This window comes from Acanthaster planci, linkage group LG01 (genome assembly GCF_054643075.1).
Source record: "Acanthaster planci isolate LZ-2023a linkage group LG01, COTS_SCS, whole genome shotgun sequence".
In the NCBI taxonomy this organism is placed as follows: domain Eukaryota; kingdom Metazoa; phylum Echinodermata; class Asteroidea; order Valvatida; family Acanthasteridae; genus Acanthaster; species Acanthaster planci.
Window position 1 is genome coordinate 26,067,619 of NC_141777.1, and position 19,602 is coordinate 26,087,220.

Sequence of the window (19,602 nt, forward strand, 5' to 3'; positions counted from 1 at the left end):
CCTGCATAAAGCAGGTCTCTCTAGATTGTATAGGAAATGTCCATGTTACTTCTCTGACGCTGGAAATGACACTTGCACCCACATGTATGAAAGAAACTGGCTAGCAGGTCCAGTCGATTCCCATAGACTCATGCATTACTCCAGGCCACAGCCAATTGATTCAGACAAAGCCATATTGAGATACTTTTGTTGTCATTTTTTTAAATGTATGTTCCATGTTTCACTTTTTTGGTATTTAAAAATTAAGTTTTCGTTGAGTTATTGCTTCAAAATCCCATGCAGTGTGCAGCACCATTACACCGGTTCCCCTTGGTAAAATGACATTTTAATCAATGGGCTGCTTCCGGAACCATTCTAATACAGCAGCAATGGAAGTGTTTACATGTCTGAAGTTGGCAAAGAAATGTCAAAAACGATCGAAACTAATACTTCGTTCTTTCTCTTTCTGTCCTTGGCAGACCCAATGAGCCAGCCAACTCTGAGGGATACCAAACATTGCTCACAGACAAGTCTGTCCGAGGTAATGGGGAAGGGACACATTCCCCTGACAAAAATGTCGCCAACATTTTGCAAAATTTTTATCCGTTCATATGCTTTTAAAAAACTTGCTGCTAACTCTCTCAAGAACAGATGTGGAGTTCCTACTGAAAGACTCGTCACAGCACTGCAGTCATCATTGCATGGCACCCTGTATCCCAGAAACTATACTGTGGTATTGATTTCTAAATGATTGCTAATTGTTGCCAGACTATCCCCATTGCTGGTCAATTGTGCAGTTTGTGAACTTTGTGGAAAAAGTTCAGAGCAGCATGAAATTGCTGAAGCCAGTTTTTGTAGCTTTATTAATTAAAATGTCTCTTTGGAAGAGATGTTTTCATATTGATTTGTAAATGTTGTCAGGATGTCGTTTTGAGGGGAGGAAAAAAAGTGTTCACACACTTTACATGAATCACGAAACACCATAATTGTTAACTGCTATTGAATTTCTCATTAGTTTATGTTTTTGTGTTCCTGATTGTACTGCGTCATGAATGTCTATTGAAGCAGAAACCGACGCGTTTTTAATATCCGTTATAAATATATAGATAAATAAAAACTGATGTTTGCATAGACTTGCAGTGGGCTTCAGTGGAAATGTTATCAATTGTACAAATATAACTGCACTGTTTTCCTGAACACTACCTGGGCAATAGTCAAGGGTGGATCGGGGGGGGGGGACAAACAGATGCCCAAATGATTCTTGTGAAAAATAATGAGAAAAAGACAATGTTTTGGGTCTGTTTTATTTCCCTTCCTTCAAAAAGTGCCTGAAAAGACCAAAACCGTATCTCACCTCTCTCAAAGGCCATACAAGGTTACATGAGAAAAATTTCCATTTCTTTGTTCCCCCCCCCTCAAAGTTTGACCTCTCTGAAAATTGGGTTCTGAATCTGCCCATACCAAGAGTCATCATTGTACTGCTATTTACCACCACGTCTGGGTGCCCTCCATGAACACGGAGTCATCCCTCTTTGGGTTGGTCCAAGGGCCGCATGTTTTATGCACCTACAGTTTGAAATTTGGTAGCACGTGCACAGCTCATGTCAACGGCCCCATGCACAAAGAGTGTTGACCATGACACCCACGAAGCAGTGTACACAAGTGTATGCCCCTCTATGTAGTCTCATGGGTGTCGGTCTAATGAACGCGTCTACTCCAGATCTGGGCTATAGTTCACAGGGTGGAAAAAAGACTCGCAGTTCACAGGGTGGAAGAGACTCACAGTCCACTTTTTTTTTCCTTAGCTTTTAGTTGGTCTTAACATGAAAGACATTACTGCTACAGATCCCCCTGCACCTATCCCCCCATGTCTCGACTGACTTTTTTTCTTTTCTTCATTTTTCCACCTGCCTAACCTTTAACCTCCATCTTTAATTTCTCCCCAACCTCAAAATTTGCTGCCCTCATCTGATACTTAACCCTGCAGTTTCCAAATACTTGAAAGGTAAAGGCCAGTCATCTCCCCAAACCATCTCCTTCTGCTATTTATCTTATGTAAGATTTGTGCCTTTGTGCCATAGAATTGTTTTGTTTGCATGCTTCTTCTTGCTAGGCTCAAGGCTCACAAAATCAAAAAAAGGTAACTGGTCTTTGTGACTTCTACAAAATGTGGCTCTTTTTAAACTGAGCTATAAATTTGCAAATTTTTGAAGTACAGTTATTTTATTTTCTGCAAGACCATTTTGCTTGAAATCAAGCTACCAGTTTCCAACAGTATATAACTTCTTAAGTGAGTGATTTCCTTTGATTTTGTAACTCAACTCATGTCTGGTAACTGCCCAAAAACAAGCAAATATTTCAACCAAATATGAAGCCCCATTGTTTCCTTGATGGTCTCAGATCCATACGTTTTTGGCAACTTTGTGAGCCTTACATGTACATCCACTGACCCCTTGAGCAAATCTCTGTGCATGTTTTTAAGTTCAGACTCTCAAGCAAAGCAGCCAAATCATTTTTGCATTCTACAACTCCAACTTATTCAACGTTTTTGTTTTCATTACATGGTGGCCTATTTAGTTCACCGACTACCCTGATTTCCAAGACAACTTTGACCCATGAATCACATCTGCAAATTCCACGAGATTCAGACATGCTTTTAAAAATCAATTTGTTTTGTATTTGAAGTTGCGTTGCATACGCTGACGGGAGGATGCAAAAGTTAGTTAAGTATTCAGAATTTCATAATCTTCCATTATGACATCTTGGACATGTTGCTGGATCCGATACAGAGATTTGGAGTGACCCCGTACAGGGAGCGCTCTGTTTACATAATGCCCATATTGACTTGAAATGAAAGAGAGAACAACTCAGAAGAGCTGAAATGAAATGGCTGTCGCACGATGCAACATGTTTGATCCTGGTTGTTTTCTTTTACATGTAACTGATATGTGAATAGAATTTAGTGGTTTTCTCGTGTATGAATTGTGAAAAAACACGAATCTGTGGTAATGTTTTGTTACTTTCTAGACACTAATAATATTTTACATTGTGGCATTTTAAAAAATTTAGATAGTGGTAGCAAAATGCTATCTTCATAGATTGTGCCTGTCTGTGACATTTTTTAATATTGGACAGAAGTGAAGGGGGTTTACGTATTAGAACTGCATGACACCAACATAATGAGGGAGATAAGCATAAATGACTTGAAACTTTGCATGGTAGTTGTAGTGATCAGACGATGATTAGCAATCATAGCAAGGGTTTTCTTTTCCTCTCTTTTTTATTGAGGGGAGTTCTGAAATGAATTATAACGAGTGAGTTACTATTACCTGGGCGCGGTTTGCTTTACCATGATTTCTGAAGTAACTTCCTTTGGAAACTTTTTCGGTACATAATCATCACACAGAGTGTAACGTAAATGAAGTCAACGATTAGTTTCCGAGTGAAAATTTGTTTCCGTTTATGGTTAAAAACTTAGAGGAGATCGTTATCAACCCCCCCAACAAGCAAACAAAACAAACTTTTCCTTGATTTTATTTGAGTTACAGCTGCTGCGCTGACGTACATGTACAAGCAGAAGAGAATTTCGAGTCTTCAAGACGAAGCAAAATGTTAAGAACCATTAGGAAAGCATTGAAATATCAAGAAGTATTTGAGCTAAATTGTTTCCATCCTGCCAATTCAATTAACTCTGTTCTCTTGCTTAGCAGGAAGAATTGCCACAGTTTCAGTTCTCACATTGTCTTGGTCATTTTTTTGACAGAAATGTGCCTTGAGAAAAGAGTGTTCTACCGTCTGATATCCGGACTTCACAGTAGTATCAATGTCCATCTGTGTGCTAAATATTTATTATCAGGTATGAGTCATTCAAAAATGTCCTCATTAAATTTTCACAAGGGCAACTGTTACAGATATAGACAATGCACAAATTTATGTTACAGACACAAGTCCTTGTCATGAGTATTCATGTCAGGATAGAATCATGTGAAGCTCCCTTTTTTAACCTTTATGACCCTGTTGCACCCAAAACCGCTCTGAAATCGGTCCTCTTTTTATCAGGGTGTAATATGTAGACCCACATGGACAGCGACCATTAAAGTTCCATTGAAATTGCAACTTGGGAGTTCCACTAGCAGATGCAATAAAGAAGGACTACTGTTGCTATGGAGAAAAATCACTTAACAGCCTTTTGAAAAAGGTGGAACTATCTAGCTCCTTCAAAATGTTCTCGTACATGTGTAGGATACTGCATGGGTAATTGTATACAATCATGTGGGTGTATCACTGCTTCGCATCGGCAACTTATTAGCAGCGTGTTAGAACCTGTATTTCACCAGTAAACGTTTTCATTGAGTTTCTCTGAAGAATCTGTCCTCTCTCCATCCTTCAAGGTGGAATCTTTGGAGTAGAGACGTGGGGGCCCAACGTGGATGAGTTCAAGCAAAGGTTTGATCCTCAGACCACGGACGGAGAGGGCCCCGTGCGACTGAAGAATCTGTATTTTACTTACCTAGTGGTGCTGCGAGCCATTGCCAAGGCCGCACCGCTGCTTGAAGCAGAACTTTTTTATACAGGTTGGTGTTGTTGGAGGCAGGGGCCAATTTCGCAGACCCACTCAACTCAGAAATTTACTAAACAAGGGCAATATTTGCTCAACAAAAATGGGTTAGCCACCAGAAGGTCATGATATGTATAGTGCTAGTGACTGGTGCCCTGCTGTTTGCTGCTTAAAACATACATCTACTGAGCAATTTGTGTTGCTAAGCAGCTCTTTGAAATCAGGCCCTGATAGAAATGCGGGTTTTCTCCCAAATCTCAGCTTTATCTTTAGTACAGGGTTCACTTTCATAATTTAATCTCTCCCCGCCCCCTTCAGCGGGAGGCCCTTTGATTCGCTGAAGCTCCATTTTGTTTCATTGTCTAATGAGAAGTCAAACTTTAGGGTATTTTCATATTGTACCAGCACATATACATGAAACTGATCGTGGAACAGTCCTGTGGAAATGCGATATTCCAAACTGGAGGATAGAGATAAAAATTGGACATGGAAGTAACCGAAACTGTTGTGATTGTTTTATGTCAGGTGAAGCCAAAGAAGATGAACAGATTCAACACGATGTGGAAGATCTCCTTCAAACTATAAAACAATTCCCCAACCACTTTAATGAGAGTACCATGTTCCAGGGTGACAAACTGCAGGCAAAGAGACTTAAGGTACATATGTAGGAAATAATCCACAATAGAATGGGGGAAATCTCAGGTACATGTATGTATATATTTTTTTAACTGGTCAGCAAAGCTCCTATCAAACAGCTGTTCAGAGTGAGCCTTAGGTGTAGCTTAGTTTTGCAGAAATTGCTTATTCACTCACTGTTTATATCTGCTTGACTAAAACTTGTTCACACCTGTCGATTCGAAAGCAAAGTGAATGTGTTACAGCAAGAACAAAGATCACACTGGAAGTACAGTTGTTGATGATGTGAAATTAATATCACTCAGTCTTGGTGAATTATGAATTGACCCTTTTCTTGGAAAAATGTGCCAGGTTTATTTGTGTGTGTTGTCTAAGTCATCGCGGGTTCAAGTTATACCCAGGGCAGTTTTTACTGCAGACTAGTGTCTAAAAACTTTTTAAACATACGCTTAGTATTTTTCCAAAGTTACAGGGTTTGTGTGATAAAACACTTATCCAGGGTGATGCCATTATTTCTTGGCACCACTGGGATTTACGTTGGACACATTTTCAGCTTGAGACACATGTGCATTTGAGTAAGTTTGAAAGATTTCATTCATTGAAGTAGCACTGAACGCCCATGTAAGACCTGGCTGCCAGCCTACCGTCACCATGTTTATGTCTTGTAATTCTGGTTGCAGATGAGCCGTCATCATCTATTCATTCAGTCACCTTTTCTGTTATTGATTTGACCAGCTATAAGAAGCATTCCTGTGCTTGATTAGCCTGTGTGGTGTAGGCCATTTCCCATACTTCCCATACATATTTGTCTTTCTGCCTCGCAGGAAGAATTTCGAAACCATTTCCTGAATATCTCCCGAATCATGGACTGTGTTGGATGTGACAAGTGTAAACTTTGGGGCAAACTCCAGGTAATGTTTTGTTTAAGTTAAGAAGTCCAACTTTCCTGTTGAGATTGTGTGTCACTGAATCCACCAATTCATTTTATAGAACTTTCATTGCTTCATGAAAAAAAAAACATAGAAAGCACATGTATTATTCTAAAATTATTTGATGCAAAAAGAGGTTTGTTTGCTGAAACACACAATAATGTCCATTTTGTTCATTAAATTTGCAAGTGTCATCCTGTCTAATTGCTGAATAATCATAAGTCCGCACAGGTTGATCACAGACAGTCACTGGTCATCTAGCTTTAATCATCCTAGGTTTGTGCCAAGTCAAGAGCGATTCAAATAATTGTGATATCCTTGATAACTTCAGTATTTGTGGCCTTTCTTGTTGCCATATTCATGATTTGACTTGATTTGACCTCTGATTTGACCTTTGATTTGGTTGTGTTGGAGTCGTTATCAACAGAGGATGAAGTTCTAACAGCCAGTTGCGCATAGGGTAGCTTAATTCTTTTATTCTTGATGGACTCTCTCATAGATACAAGGATTGGGCACAGCTCTAAAAATCCTCTTTTCAAGTCCGGATAGTCTCAAGTTACGTCGTCGGGAAATTATAGCCCTTTTCAATGGATTTGGCAGGTAAGCTTTGCATTAAGTGTACTTCTCTCCTTAAATTTAAATTTCATCACCTGTACTTGATATTCAACTTAATTGTAAGAAGTCCGTGAGCTAGTTTACCAGATACTTTGAGATATTCTCTGATTCAGCAGGGGAAGAAACAAATTTAAATTTTATGCAAAAAATTATGTAGAAAGTAAATGTTGGAGAAGTTATATCATCATGACACATTCGTGGTCAACTTGTTAACTGCAGGTCCAATGGTATGGAACTGTTGAGCAGAAAATGGTACCTGGCCAGTTTAACTGTTAATCAGGGCCTTTTTGGTTGGTATTCAGTTTTGGCCAAGGAAATATCCTTGCGTAAATTTGGCCTGTGATCTGTAGCCATTTGTGCCCATTTTGTTTGATACTGTATTTAGATGAGGCCAACTAAAGGACTCAGTTTTGCAGAACCACTTAGAAAAGAAAAATATTGCTAAGCAAACTTGTGGGCTCAGTGGATATCAGCTTGCTACCAGTTACGAGAATCAAACAAGTGAAATATTCTGCTGATCCCACAAACACATCAACTGCTGGTTTAAGACTACTCATAATGGGCATACTGGATTCTGCCACTACAAGTGCACTCATGGTAGATGAATGAGTTTTGAATTGTAAGAACATACTGACATACTGCCCTAAGCCTTAGAAAAAATCCATGCAGACTGGAGGACATTATGTTTTGTCCTGGTTTTGTTCAGTTTCTTCTTATTTTTTAGTTAATTTTATTTTATTTTTAAAATTATTTTCACTCTTTCGTAAATGCACCAAGGTAGAAATGTAATTTTACCAATGGATGTGCTTTATTTCTTGTAGCATTGAGGGAAGTACCAATACAATACATTATAATAGTTGAAAAATTCTGTACCACCTCCAAAGCATAAGTTATCCCATAATAATCTTGTTATGAGATTACTCGTAGCTGGCATAACAAAGCTTTATGCCACTGCCAAGGTACAAGTTATCTTCACCTACCACAGCAAGCAGTTGGATGTTTACAGTTGGAATATTTCACAGATTACCAGCAAAATTTGAGTAAGTCCCATGACTAAGAGCTCTGCCAGTAAGTCCCATGACTAAGAGCTCTGCTAGTAAGTCCCATGACTAAGAGCTCTGCCAGTAAGTCCCATGACCAAGAGTTCTGCTAGTAAGTCCCATGATTAAGAGCTCTGCTAGTAAGTCCCATGACTAAGAGCTCTGCTAGTAAGTCCCATGACTAAGAGCTCTGCCAGTAAGTCCCATGACCAAGAGTTCTGCTAGTAAGTCCCATGACCAAGAGCTCTGCTAGTAAGTCCCATGATTAAGAGCTCTGCTAGTAAGTCCCATGACCAACGGCTCTGCTAGTAAGTCCCATGATTAAGAGCTCTGCTAGTAAGTCCCATGACTAAGAGCTCTGCTAGTAAGTCCCATGACCAACGGCTCTGCTAGTAAGTCCCATGACCAACAGCTCTGCTAGTAAGTCCCATAACCAAGAGTTCTGCTAGTAAGTCCCATGACCAAGAGCTCTGCTAGTAAGTCCCATGACCAAGAGCTCTGCTAGTAAGTCCCATGACTAAGAGCTCTGCTAGTAAGTCCCATGACCAAGAGCTCTGCCAGTAATTCCCATGACCAAGAGCTCTGCTAGTAAGTCCCATGACTAAGAGCTCTGCTAGTAAGTCCCATGACCAAGAGCTCTGCTAGTAAGTCCCATAACCAAGAGTTCTGCTAGTAAGTCCCATGACCAAGAGCTCTGCTAGTAAGTCCCATGACCAAGAGCTCTGCTAGTAAGTCCCATGACCAAGAGCTCTGCTAGTAAGTCCCATGGCCAAGAGCTCTGCCAGTAATTCCCATGGCCAAGAGCTCTGCTAGTAAGTCCCATGACTAAGAGCTCTGCTCGTAAGAAGTCCCATGACTATGAGCTCTGCTTTACATGGCTAGTGTGGCACTGCTAGCACAGTATGCTGACTGTGATTGCAGAATACTGGAAACTGGGCACAATGTGAATTACAGCTCTGTTTGCTACTCATGGCTGTGTCCAAATTGCATGGCTGCAGCTTTAAATTACACACCACTCTAAGGTGAGTGGCTCCAGCCATTATCATAGAATCGTACCTAAGTTTGAGCCACAGCTAAGATATTTGGACGTGGCCTGTGTGTGTTCGTGAAATTGGCCCAATGGAGAAATAGCCTGACCCTCATAATTTTTTCCCCTTCATTTTTCTCGTTATTAATTACATCACAGGCTGTCAAGCAGCGTTCATGAGGTTCGAGAATTTCAGATATTACTGGGCGGAGGCACCTCAGGAAATGCCAAGATGGCTTCTTCAAAGTCGCCTTTCCTCTGATGCAAACTCAGTTGAACTGTTCCATCGTCTCCAGGGAAGTACCTATGGGACCTCACCATTGCAAATCTACTCTTCTATGATCCCAAATTCTCATGATTCTTTGTTCTGAGGGTGCCTCCTGTAAGATGTCCGTGATGTTGGTAATTCCACTGTGTCTTTTTCAAACCTGAAACGTTCCCGTAGCAAACTTTGATATATTTAAAAGACGTATCAGCAGTGCAGGGTTCCAGCTTGCAAACTTTAAAAGTAGCCACTGTTCCTTCAGAATTCACATTTTTGGAACCACTTATTATTTTTGTTATTGAGGGAAAGTGGCGAATGATGTCCAGAACTCTGTGGTAGTGATTCATAACTATCGCAGAGCTTTCTGTCGATCAAGTAGCCACTTTTCAACTTAGCTATTGCCATGCTGCCTCACTGCTGTTATTTGTCTCTTTCCGTTCGTGCGTTATCTCACATTAATGCAAATGCAGTAGGAGTCCTCCAAGCTCACTCACTGATATTCATAAGGACAATTCCATCCTAGATCACATGTATCCAAAACTTCTCAGTCCATACTCATGTGGAAAAAGAAGTGTTTGTTCATTAACCATTTTACCATAGTGGGCTCCATAAAGTGGTCTCTCTATCGTACACGCTATGCACTGTATTGTACCTTGCCCTGCCAAAGGAAATCCTTTTTGAAGTCTAATGTGCCATGCACAACCGATTCCACTTACTAAGTTCTGTCAAGAACACCATAATGTATTTTCATTAATTCTATTGTATTTAGTTTTCAGTGTTTTGTCGTGGTGGGCAGTGAGTTGCTCAGTACCGCATCCATATCAAGGAACAATTGGAATTGGAATTGTGATTGAATCCCACAAAATAAGCCTTCCAGGCAAGTTCTTTGGTAATTTTGTTTAGTTTAGAAAAACCAAACAGAGCTCTTTGATTTGAGGTGTCACTCAGTTTAGCACCTAGATGACAGTGGACGTTATCTGGATGAAAAGGGACATTACCGGGTTGAAGCTGTTAAGGGCTCATATTTATTTAAATTATGTGATATTCTGTTGAAGGCCTGTAACTCAAAAGTAGTTGTTGTGTCTTGAACCTCGTTTTGTTTGGGCAGATCATAATCTTAAATCTTTCATTCTTTCTGCTTGTCTGAAAATCTGTGAAATTTCAGCGAATCTTTTTATACCTCCAGAGTCATTTTGTGTTAAGCAAATTTTTTGTGCAATTTACAGCCAGCCAATTGTTTTGTATACACTTCAGTTTTTCCTTTTTAAACCCCATTGGTTAGCACCAAGGTTATGTACCTTTCTGTGGTAACATGATTTGGATGTTTTTTTAGTTGATTGTAAAGCTCAGGTGAAATTCTCTCACTCGTACTGGTGTACAGACAGGGCATTCATTCATTTGTTGACTGTGTTATTTCCTTTGTAGCCTGGTTTGGTTTCTCTAAACCTTCTGTTCGCTGATGTATAATTAAAAATGAAGTATAGTATTACAAGCAGTGGTTGAAACGGGCCTCTACAATCTGGGGAAGTCTTGCCCATATTTGTCACTGTTCTTCTCTTCTTTCAGGTGCGATTGGCATGTGTTGTTAATGTTTGTTTTTATCGGGTACATTTTATTTTTTGCAGAGCCACTCTCTTTTTATTGTCCGTCGAAAGAGGGTAAGATGAAGATAGGTCTGCTCATAACGGTCTCCTTTTGAAGTTGGTTAGGGACAGGTTGGCAATGTATGATGTCGGAGTAGACTATCATTGAACCAAGGATTGACCTTATGCTTGGTAAAAGAGAGTATTTTGTGTATATTTTCTATACAAGTATTGAACTGGTTCTTCATTCTCTTATTGGTGATGAACCGTATTGATACTTTATGTGGTTACTTGCGTGGTGTTGATTGTACGATGTTTCATACAGCTGTAGTCCTTAAGTTTTGAAGTCATTTCACTTTAACCCTAAAAGAGCCTGATAAGGGGCAGAATTGGTCCCCTCCCCGCTGTTGTCAATGATTTCATTTTGTTTTCTTTTCCTGCTGAACCTTTGCAGTTTCTGTGTGTCTTATGACCATTTTAAAACCAATTTATTGATAAATAGGACAATCCAGATACCTGTTTTCTGAGACCGGTTACGCTCAAGGTGTTAACTTTTCCCACTGATGTGCTTTTACGTGTATCCCAGCTGCCTAACACATGGGCCATTTTAACATATGCAGTTGCTTATGTCGGAAGTGATTACACCACCTCTCCAGCTGTGAGATAGTCCGGGAAAAAAAAGGGCTCATTTAGGGTTAATATGCAAATGAATTTACATGCATGTTATGTTTGTACCAGCTGCTTGAATTTTGAATTTCAGAATACAAAAACCTTAACTTTTTTTCCATCTGTAGTAGCTTCGGAGAATTGTATGGAAAATACTGTCATCAATAAAAAAATGAAATCAGTATCGAAACATGTTCGAAACACAATCATGGTCAGTGTGCTGTTTGGCAGTCAAATGACTGCAAAATGTTGGTTGTCATATGAAGTTGCTTCCTAGGCATATAGTATCTATAAGCAAGGCTTGTGTTATTTTTCACAGATGGATATCCTTTGCAGAATGCAGCACCCTGTTATCAAGTTACCTCTTCCAAAGTTCTAGCTTATGAGCCTGTTAGAGCTAGTCACCGAGGTACATGTCGTGTTCAAGAAATGACTAGCCCTATGTTGCTTAAGTAATCATTTTCACGAAACCATGACAGAGTGGACTTCACCGATCATGATCTAATACATCTCTCTCTTAGTTTCTGCTGATCAGATATTGTCAAGTGATGGCTGGCCGTCATTCAAAAATACTCCCTCAAACCTACAAAAAAGAATCTCATTCGGCTATCAAAATACAAGCTACATGCACCTCCATCTTTTTAATACTTATTGGCAAAGGTGCATTTTTCAAAGTTTTCATCAAGGTGAGCACGTCATCTTTTGTGGGGAGTGCAGCATTGCCACTTCAAACTGGAGATACTCAATCTCACAAATCCTTGGTCTCACTGTTTTCCCACATCAAGTTTGATATCTTACATCCTTCTTGTTGAACACCTTAGTCAATTATGTTCATGTCATGTCATGTGTGAATGACACTTGTAATTCAAACGTTTCTGGTTTAATCTGGTTGCAAAAACAACCCCAAACTACACCCTGAAGACCTTAGTGTATTTGGATGGGGGCGGGGTGAGGGAGGGAGGCAAATTCACACTTGAGACGCTTACGGTTCATGCTACCCACCCCTTAGATATGCATGTGACAATGCATGCCACAGAGTGAGCAAAACTATGCTGCCTCTTCCAACTGTATGGTAATTTGTGCATTGTGCTGGCTGCATCTGTCAATCATTCCATCTGTCAATATTCCCAATTGTATTCTTCCTAATTCGAGGATGTGGAACGTTGTTTAGAACAGGGGAATTTAAGTTGGAGTTTCACATGGTATCAACTGACAGCCCTGCAGGCAGCCAATCAAGCCCAACAATAATACAATACTGCCACCAATGCTGTCTAAATTAACATTTTGAATAACAGAATTGATAACAGTTATTCACAGAAATGAAACAGAGGCAAGAATCTTTACTTTTCGGGAATAAACCATTGAAGTTGGTAACTTTATTGACCATGATTTTACAGAGCTCTCAATCATTAAATGATTGATCAATAGGTAACCAACCTATCACATCATTTCATTGAAAAAATTCTTCAAAAAAGCATCATTTATTAAAAAATTAGGTTTAATTAGCAAATGTCTTCATAAACTTACAAGTATAAAAATTTGCACACTCTTGGTGTGTGAGGTTTAGTGATTATTGCATTTTCTGGGAAGAGATAAATAACCTGGGTATTACCATTCAAACATCAGTTACAAAAGGACATATTACGTCTTTCTCCACATCATGGCAGAGAATAGCTTTCTCTGACGATTTGGTAATGATCTTCACATAGAAAAATCCCTTGAAATTTTCTCAACAAATATATCAAATTTATCATGTTAATGCTTTGTATTAACATTTGAGAACTTTGTATCAGCTCTATTTACAAATACAAATCAAACCCTGTGACAGTTACAATGACTTACATGTGCATACTTATAAATAAACTCATTAATACCTCAGACATTCTCCCTATTCAACAATGTGCAAGTTGACCATTTATTAATATTTGATAATGCCCGCTGAGAAGTGATAATGCCTGCTACATAAAACACAGGCTGGTACCTGGATACGAGACAGTTTATTCTATTCCTACTGGTCATGAGTCTGCGTGCAACGCAACATGCAGAATGCACTAAACGTACACCAAATCCATATACAAGGATATTCTATTGGGCAACTTTCAAAAAGAAATATGCCATAAAATGGACCGGTGTGATCAGGAAAATTTTAGAACCATATCATTAGAAATCCATCAGGCGTACTCACGAGAACGAATGCTGATAATGTCCTCGCCAACGGTTCGGGCATTAATCGCGACCATTCTCCAGAGTTGGTCTTAAATGCACAGTTAAGACCGGTCAAGTACATATTTTTCCTTTATTCATGAAATTCCATCAAAAACACAAATGAAGTTCTATAAATGCTTGCAAAGCCATGATTGTCAAATTTGGGCTTGAAGCAGTAATTAGAGGCTTCAGTTTGAGATGGAAGTCTTTATCCTTAATTTTGGATGTGTTTGAAATAAAGTGATGCCAGAATCAAACCCGCCTTTAAAAAAGTCCTGTTGAAGAAGCCATTATTCTCTTAACTTCAAATTCTGTGATCTGGGTTTCAGTCTTGGGCTACGGTATCAAGCAAATTTTCTTCAGTTGGTGCCTTATGCCAAGAGTTGTCTCCCAAAATTTTCCATTAAAGGCCCTCCACTGTATCTAAAACCAAACATTGTTTTGAAAGTCTTACCCCTACAGGTTTTGTAAACAGCAAAACTACAAAAACCTTTTTTGAAGAAAATCATAGGAAATCTCCCTTCATTTCCATATTGCAAATCAAGGCTGGACTTTTTTCAGGTACCCCAATTGTCTCCAGAAAAATCATCTCTGCGGTGCAGATATTTCCACCAGGACATCAATCATGTTTTGAAGGGTTTGGGATTATTCTGAATCTCCTCTAGAAATTCAGATTTTATCGTCATTCTTATAAACACTTCCAAGAGTCGGGGGGCAGAGTCCCTCAAGAGAGGCAGGGGCAGGATCTCGTTCAGGGGGTAGTAGACCTCCCGTTCTCTGTTAGCGGTTCCTGTCAAGATGCGGTAAGCGGTGGAGGAAGAGGTGGTCAGGAAGAGGTTTGTCGTCATGACTTCCTTGGCGTACTCCAATGCATTGGGCGTATCAATGGCACCTTAGGAAAAACAATTACACAGAGTCAAACTGTTACTCCAGCTATCAAGGGATCCAGTCCAAGGGATCCAGTGCATTCTCATTGGTGGCAAAGAAAGAGACGGGCTGAAACTAGTGATGCATATTTCTTTATACATGCAGCTCTGGAGCCAGGTGACCTATTGAAGTGAAGCACACGTACTTGGGCACCTGTAAATAAATCCTAACACCAACATTCAAAGAATTAAGACAACAGTTTACGTGGGAAATACATTAGATTGCAAATGCCGTCTTATCAATAACAATTATTATCAACCCTTGGGCATTCCAAGTAGCCTTGCGTTCATTTTAATATTTCCCCACAGAATCCTCCAAAGCAAATCAGTTAGTGATAGGTGTTGGGCCCCCATGATTTGGAAACTAGTTCCTGTCATCTGAGGTCAGTGCTTGTTCTCCCAGTTCCCACGCAGCCCTAGCCGACACGGATGACCTCAGAACCATTCGCAGTTAGTGATCCATTAAGGATCAAGAAAACACCCTTCTGGATTACATATTTAAGCTGAAAAAATGACTGTTCTTGCATTGTCTCCACCATGTAGAGATGCGGTGTGTTGGACTCCCCTCTCAGGTAAAAAAGTGCCCACACTCGTGCTTCCAGAGGTTTTCAGACTTACTTCATAAGTTGAACTCCACTCCAAAAAAGTCATTCCTTATCAAAAATGACTGGAAAATGATATCTACAAGGCAAACTTCATGAAACAAATGTGGAACGATCCCCTTACCAATGACAAATATGGTCACCGAGATGCCGATGTTCTGCATCTGAAATTCCTGGCGAAGCGAGTCAAAAAAGCCATGGAGGGCGAACTTTGATGCACTATAATCGGCTACAAAAGGGACTCCTGCCTTTCCTAGGACAGCAAAAATAGAGAGACAGTTAGCACCAACAGGAAGACAAACTCTTAAACACATTGCTATTGAGTAGAAACTTTACCAAGGGCGGATCCAGGGGTGGTGGGGGTGGAGGTCACAGGGGGCCACTGCATCCCCCCAAAAAGGCAAGTTTGTATTGTCTGTTTCAATTCCCTCCATTCCAAAGCAACCAATGGCAAGCACTGCCTTCGTGAGTGTGTATGACGTTTGTGACATAACACAGTCTAAAAACACACAAGTACATGTAAGTCTACATTTTTGGGGGGTCAATATGCACAACATGCAATGCATTATGTAGGAGAATTTCTGCACTAAATATGCGGGGAAATGTAAAGAAAAGCACAAACCTTCACTGCAAGGGGCTCCTGACTGTCACTCCCACTGGTCTTTTTCCATATTACCAGTATAGTATCTCTGGGGTGCCATGCGCACCTTGACTAAAATCTACCCTTGGCCCCTACATGTGTACCTGCAACAGACGACACCACTCCAATGCTCCCCTTGCTCTCAGCCAACATTGGTGTGGCAAATGTGGCTAGGCTCACATAGGCGTGAAAGTTGATGTCCATGGTCTGCAATTGAGCATCACATGTCACTGATGATGAGACTATGTTGGAGGGACGTAAATGGTACATTGCAGCTTTTCCCCTTCGCCAGAATGAGCAGGTTGTACGTTGGAGTCCTGTCCTTGAGAATTTCGTTCTCATGAGCCATCAGACAGAACTGAGTATGAGGTTTCATAAACTCAGATCGAGGGAGAGAAAAATTCTCAAGAAAACCCAAAATACTCCAGAAAGGGACAAATCTGAGGTAGAAAGGGAGAACCTGTACAATGCCAGCACTGTTCTTACAACATCCTACTTATTACGAGGAAATTTTAGGTCCCAGGTATAATGTCTCCTTTGAGTTGTGAAGGGCAAAGACCTTAATAACCCCTTCGCGCCGGGAGATCCTAAGCCCGCTTTTCAGCTATTATTCCTCGCTCGAGCGAAGACGGTGAAAGAACGCAGACCCTGGCTCTTGTATATATGGTGATTGGCCTTTGTGTGTAGCCTAGAAATGAAAAGACCCTAATCACCAGCTTCACAATAGTCCTCACTTTGAAAAGAGGCAACGGGAATATGGAGGCGTGAGTAGAGCCGCATGCCACCGAATGAGTCTTTTCACTGTGTAATTCAAAGTGTGCAGAGCACGCAGGGCCACAAACCGAGAATTTGCGGTTTGGCAGGTGGCCTTCGTGGCCAAGCGAGGCTGGAATTCTTGGAGTCGGCTTTCAAAAAAAAATTCCCGTCGTCATGGGGTTAAAAAGAGGTTACACAGTCATGTTTCGGATGCTATTTCAAGATATGTATTTTGCGATACAAAAAAGGCGCATTATGTCGGCTCACCTTTCTCAGTTTCTTCAAGTCACCAGTCCACAGTGCCATGTAGTTGTTGGTGATGTGGTTCAGGATGAGATGGTCCAGGCCACCAAACCTCACCTTGGCCTCGTCAATCAGCCTCCTGGTGTCATTCTCTCTGCCCATGTCTAGTGCAAGGTAGAAGGCCTCCTGGGCTCCCAGCTCTTTGCACCTGGCAACCACCTGTCAAAGAGATCAGATCGATTGAATACCTTTCACCTTGTACTTTATTTTCAAGAGAAATACAAAGTCTAGGCGGTTTTTAATAACATAAGGCTAGAGGCCTAACAAGCAACAGGTTCAAAACCACTTCCGACACATTCGCTTTATTCACTGGAAAATTTCTCTGTTCACTTTATTACGACATGATCTTGATGTTCTGAGAGTATAAGTGGCCTTAGCATTTCGACTGCCCCATATCAAGATGTCTTTATGTGTTTTCAAGTCCTAATCAGTCCGAGCAAACACTGGAAGCCAAGCCAGATTAGGCTACATATACAATACAAGAGTACAAACGAGTCATGCACAGTATCGGATGAATGTTTGGCAAATCAGCATTCGTAATACCAATGTTCAACTGAACAAATATCTTAATCTTCAGTCTCTTTTGGATATCTGCATTGATATCAGGCACATCTTATGCATCTAGTGTAGTGTCTGGATATCCCAGCTCAGTCAACATCCTAACGTAATGATGACCTTGTACATTCGTTTACCTGTTGTAACACTGCTTCTCTGCGTGCTGTAATGAGAACCCTTGCTCCAAGCCTGGCGTACTGGTAAGCTATCTGCTCTCCTATACCCGTACTAGCACCGGTGATGACCACACGCTTGCCATTTATACTTGCTGGAATAATAACCCCCCAAAAATGGTCAATAAACTTTGCAAGAGATCTGAATGGCATCAGGTCACCTTAGCACCATGCCAACTAGGCACCAACCAATTTGGTACCTTGCCAACTTGGCACTTTGTCAACTTGGCATCCACCAACTTGGTACTTTGTCAACTTGGCATCCACCAACTTGGTACTTGGTCAACTCAGCATCCACCAACTCAGCACCTAGCCAACTTGGTATCCACCAACTTGGCCGAGTTGGCTAGGTGCTGCAGTGTACAACATTCTTCAGGAAGATACAAATGTTGCTATGGCTTGAGGAAACCATCAGCCCCTCTTGAGATTGTTTTTGCCAAGACTAATAATAGTATATTTCAGATAAAAATCATAAGGTTACAGAGATCATGGTGAATTTGTCATTACTCTTCGGAGTCCATAACTTTTGCACATCTATCACGGGTACCTCATCTTGCTCATCCTGATGATTATGAAATGCTGTTTGCACATCTTATAAAAGAATTTTAAAAAGTGGACACAAGATCTCAGAACGCATATTACACTTTAGTGTACACGGCCACTATCTAAGTATTAACATAGGAAAATAACAACCAAAATAACACAAAACCCAACTCAGTTCAGACTGGTGTACCAGTCAGCTACATGTAGGCCCTTCATCAGTTCATGCATAATGTCAAGGAGGGATCATCACAAAAAAGGACCCACATTAAAACGTACATAATAAACTTGCAGGCCGATCCGACCATGGACTCTGATGGAGTGACCATAGCTCAAGCAGATATAAAAGCCATTGATGTCATGTTCATCAAAGCCTGCTAATTCAGCAGGTCCAGACATTAGCCAAGCGCAGCCTGTGGGATTCTAAAGTGGTCCGTCTTCGTCGCGTTTTCACAAAATTTCAGGTTTTAAGCGCGAGCTCCTACATAATTTACAGACTGACAGAAGTTAGCCTATCATGCCTATGGCGTTACATTAGTCTCACCTGGATCAAACCTGTCGATGAGGAGGAATCCAAAGTACCCAGCAATTACTGCAATCAAATACTTTTTCAGACCCATCTTCCAAAACGGTTATATTTGGCAGTGCCTTTTTTTTTTATTAACACTGGGAAATCAGGCCCTGGATGTGCACGCACGCGCACGAGACGAGATAATGCGCATGTAATATCTGCCTGGGTACTATATCTATTTGCACGCTGTTTAATACGCTATTACAGACTGGTTCCTATCCTCTGTGGCAAGACCTGAGACAAATGCAGCCGGGTATGGGGCATGTATACCAGGCAAGATATGGGACAGAGGGGTACCCCCCCTTACCTGTCCAATCCCTATACACACTCTAGACCATGTTACCTAACACCCCCCCGAAGTCTGTAAAGAATTCCTGAGATTCCGATCAAACAATGACCAACACAAAGGCGGGGGGGGGTTCTCTTCGTCCCATATCTTGCTTCAAATGGGGGCATGCATTATTAACTTGCAGCGTCCGAACCCCCCCACGTTTGAGGCAAGGAAAAATTTTGATAAAGTGGAACATCTTGCGCAAAAAAGTGCCACGCACTTCGCTATTTTTCGCCTCGGTCAATCCCTCTTCGGGAGTTTACTTGTACCCCCCCACCCTTAAACAATTTGTATGACCCATGAATACTGCTGTTTTTCAAAATAAAAACGCAAAAGATCTAGGCTTGGTCCGCTTTGTTGAGGGTTCGCACCCGCCCCAAAAAGGCCTATAGTTACGGGCCTGATGACACATCATCTTCACTTATGTTGCGACTGTCTCATCTGAAGACATCGCGTTTCGCTGAGCATTGTCTTCAATGTCTGTCTGAACCGCATGCTTGCACTTTGATGGTGTAGACAAACGGATTGACGCGAGAGTTCAAGGTAAAATGCGACCGATGTGACAAACAGAGGACCGGAGAAATTCAGCTACCGACCGAGACTGAAGAGGCAGAAGATTAACTCCTTCGAATTCCAGCAAACACTTAATAAATCGTAACTATATAATCAACAAGGTGACCAGGGTGTTGAGCCAGGCGCCAG

At 40.9% G+C, this 19,602-nt stretch overlaps 2 protein-coding genes across 4 annotated transcripts in view; one reads left to right on the forward strand and one right to left on the reverse strand.

The window, feature by feature from the left end:
* Positions 1-11,504, forward strand: part of LOC110975179 (ERO1-like protein beta) — a 28,054-nt gene extending 16,550 nt beyond the window's left edge. Inside the window, exons 7-14 of one of the 3 annotated variants that reach the window (XM_022227405.2) lie at positions 459-520; positions 1,967-1,984; positions 3,743-3,835; positions 4,371-4,553; positions 5,063-5,193; positions 5,998-6,084; positions 6,602-6,702; positions 8,944-11,504. In XM_022227405.2, coding sequence (XP_022083097.2) covers positions 459-520; positions 1,967-1,984; positions 3,743-3,835; positions 4,371-4,553; positions 5,063-5,193; positions 5,998-6,084; positions 6,602-6,702; positions 8,944-9,046 — 778 coding nt within the window. In that variant the 3' untranslated portion in view covers positions 9,047-11,504. Of the gene's footprint in view, positions 1-458; positions 521-1,966; positions 1,985-2,664; positions 2,698-3,742; positions 3,836-4,370; positions 4,554-5,062; positions 5,194-5,997; positions 6,085-6,601; positions 6,703-8,943 lie in introns of all 3 variants that reach the window. The other 2 variants (XM_022227404.2, XM_022227406.2) reach the window with 2 other exon arrangements.
* A 1,133-nt stretch (positions 11,505-12,637) lies between these two features.
* LOC110975185 (hydroxysteroid 11-beta-dehydrogenase 1-like protein) lies at positions 12,638-18,843 on the reverse strand. Its single transcript, XM_022227417.2, has 6 exons — positions 18,543-18,843; positions 17,423-17,553; positions 16,695-16,889; positions 15,776-15,878; positions 15,156-15,284; positions 12,638-14,395 (listed from the first exon to the last, which is right to left on the reverse strand). Exons 1-6 carry the CDS (start codon positions 18,616-18,618, stop codon positions 14,127-14,129), a joined length of 903 nt encoding a protein of 300 aa, XP_022083109.2. The 5' UTR covers positions 18,619-18,843; the 3' UTR covers positions 12,638-14,126.
* Between the last annotated feature and the right edge of the window lie 759 nt (positions 18,844-19,602).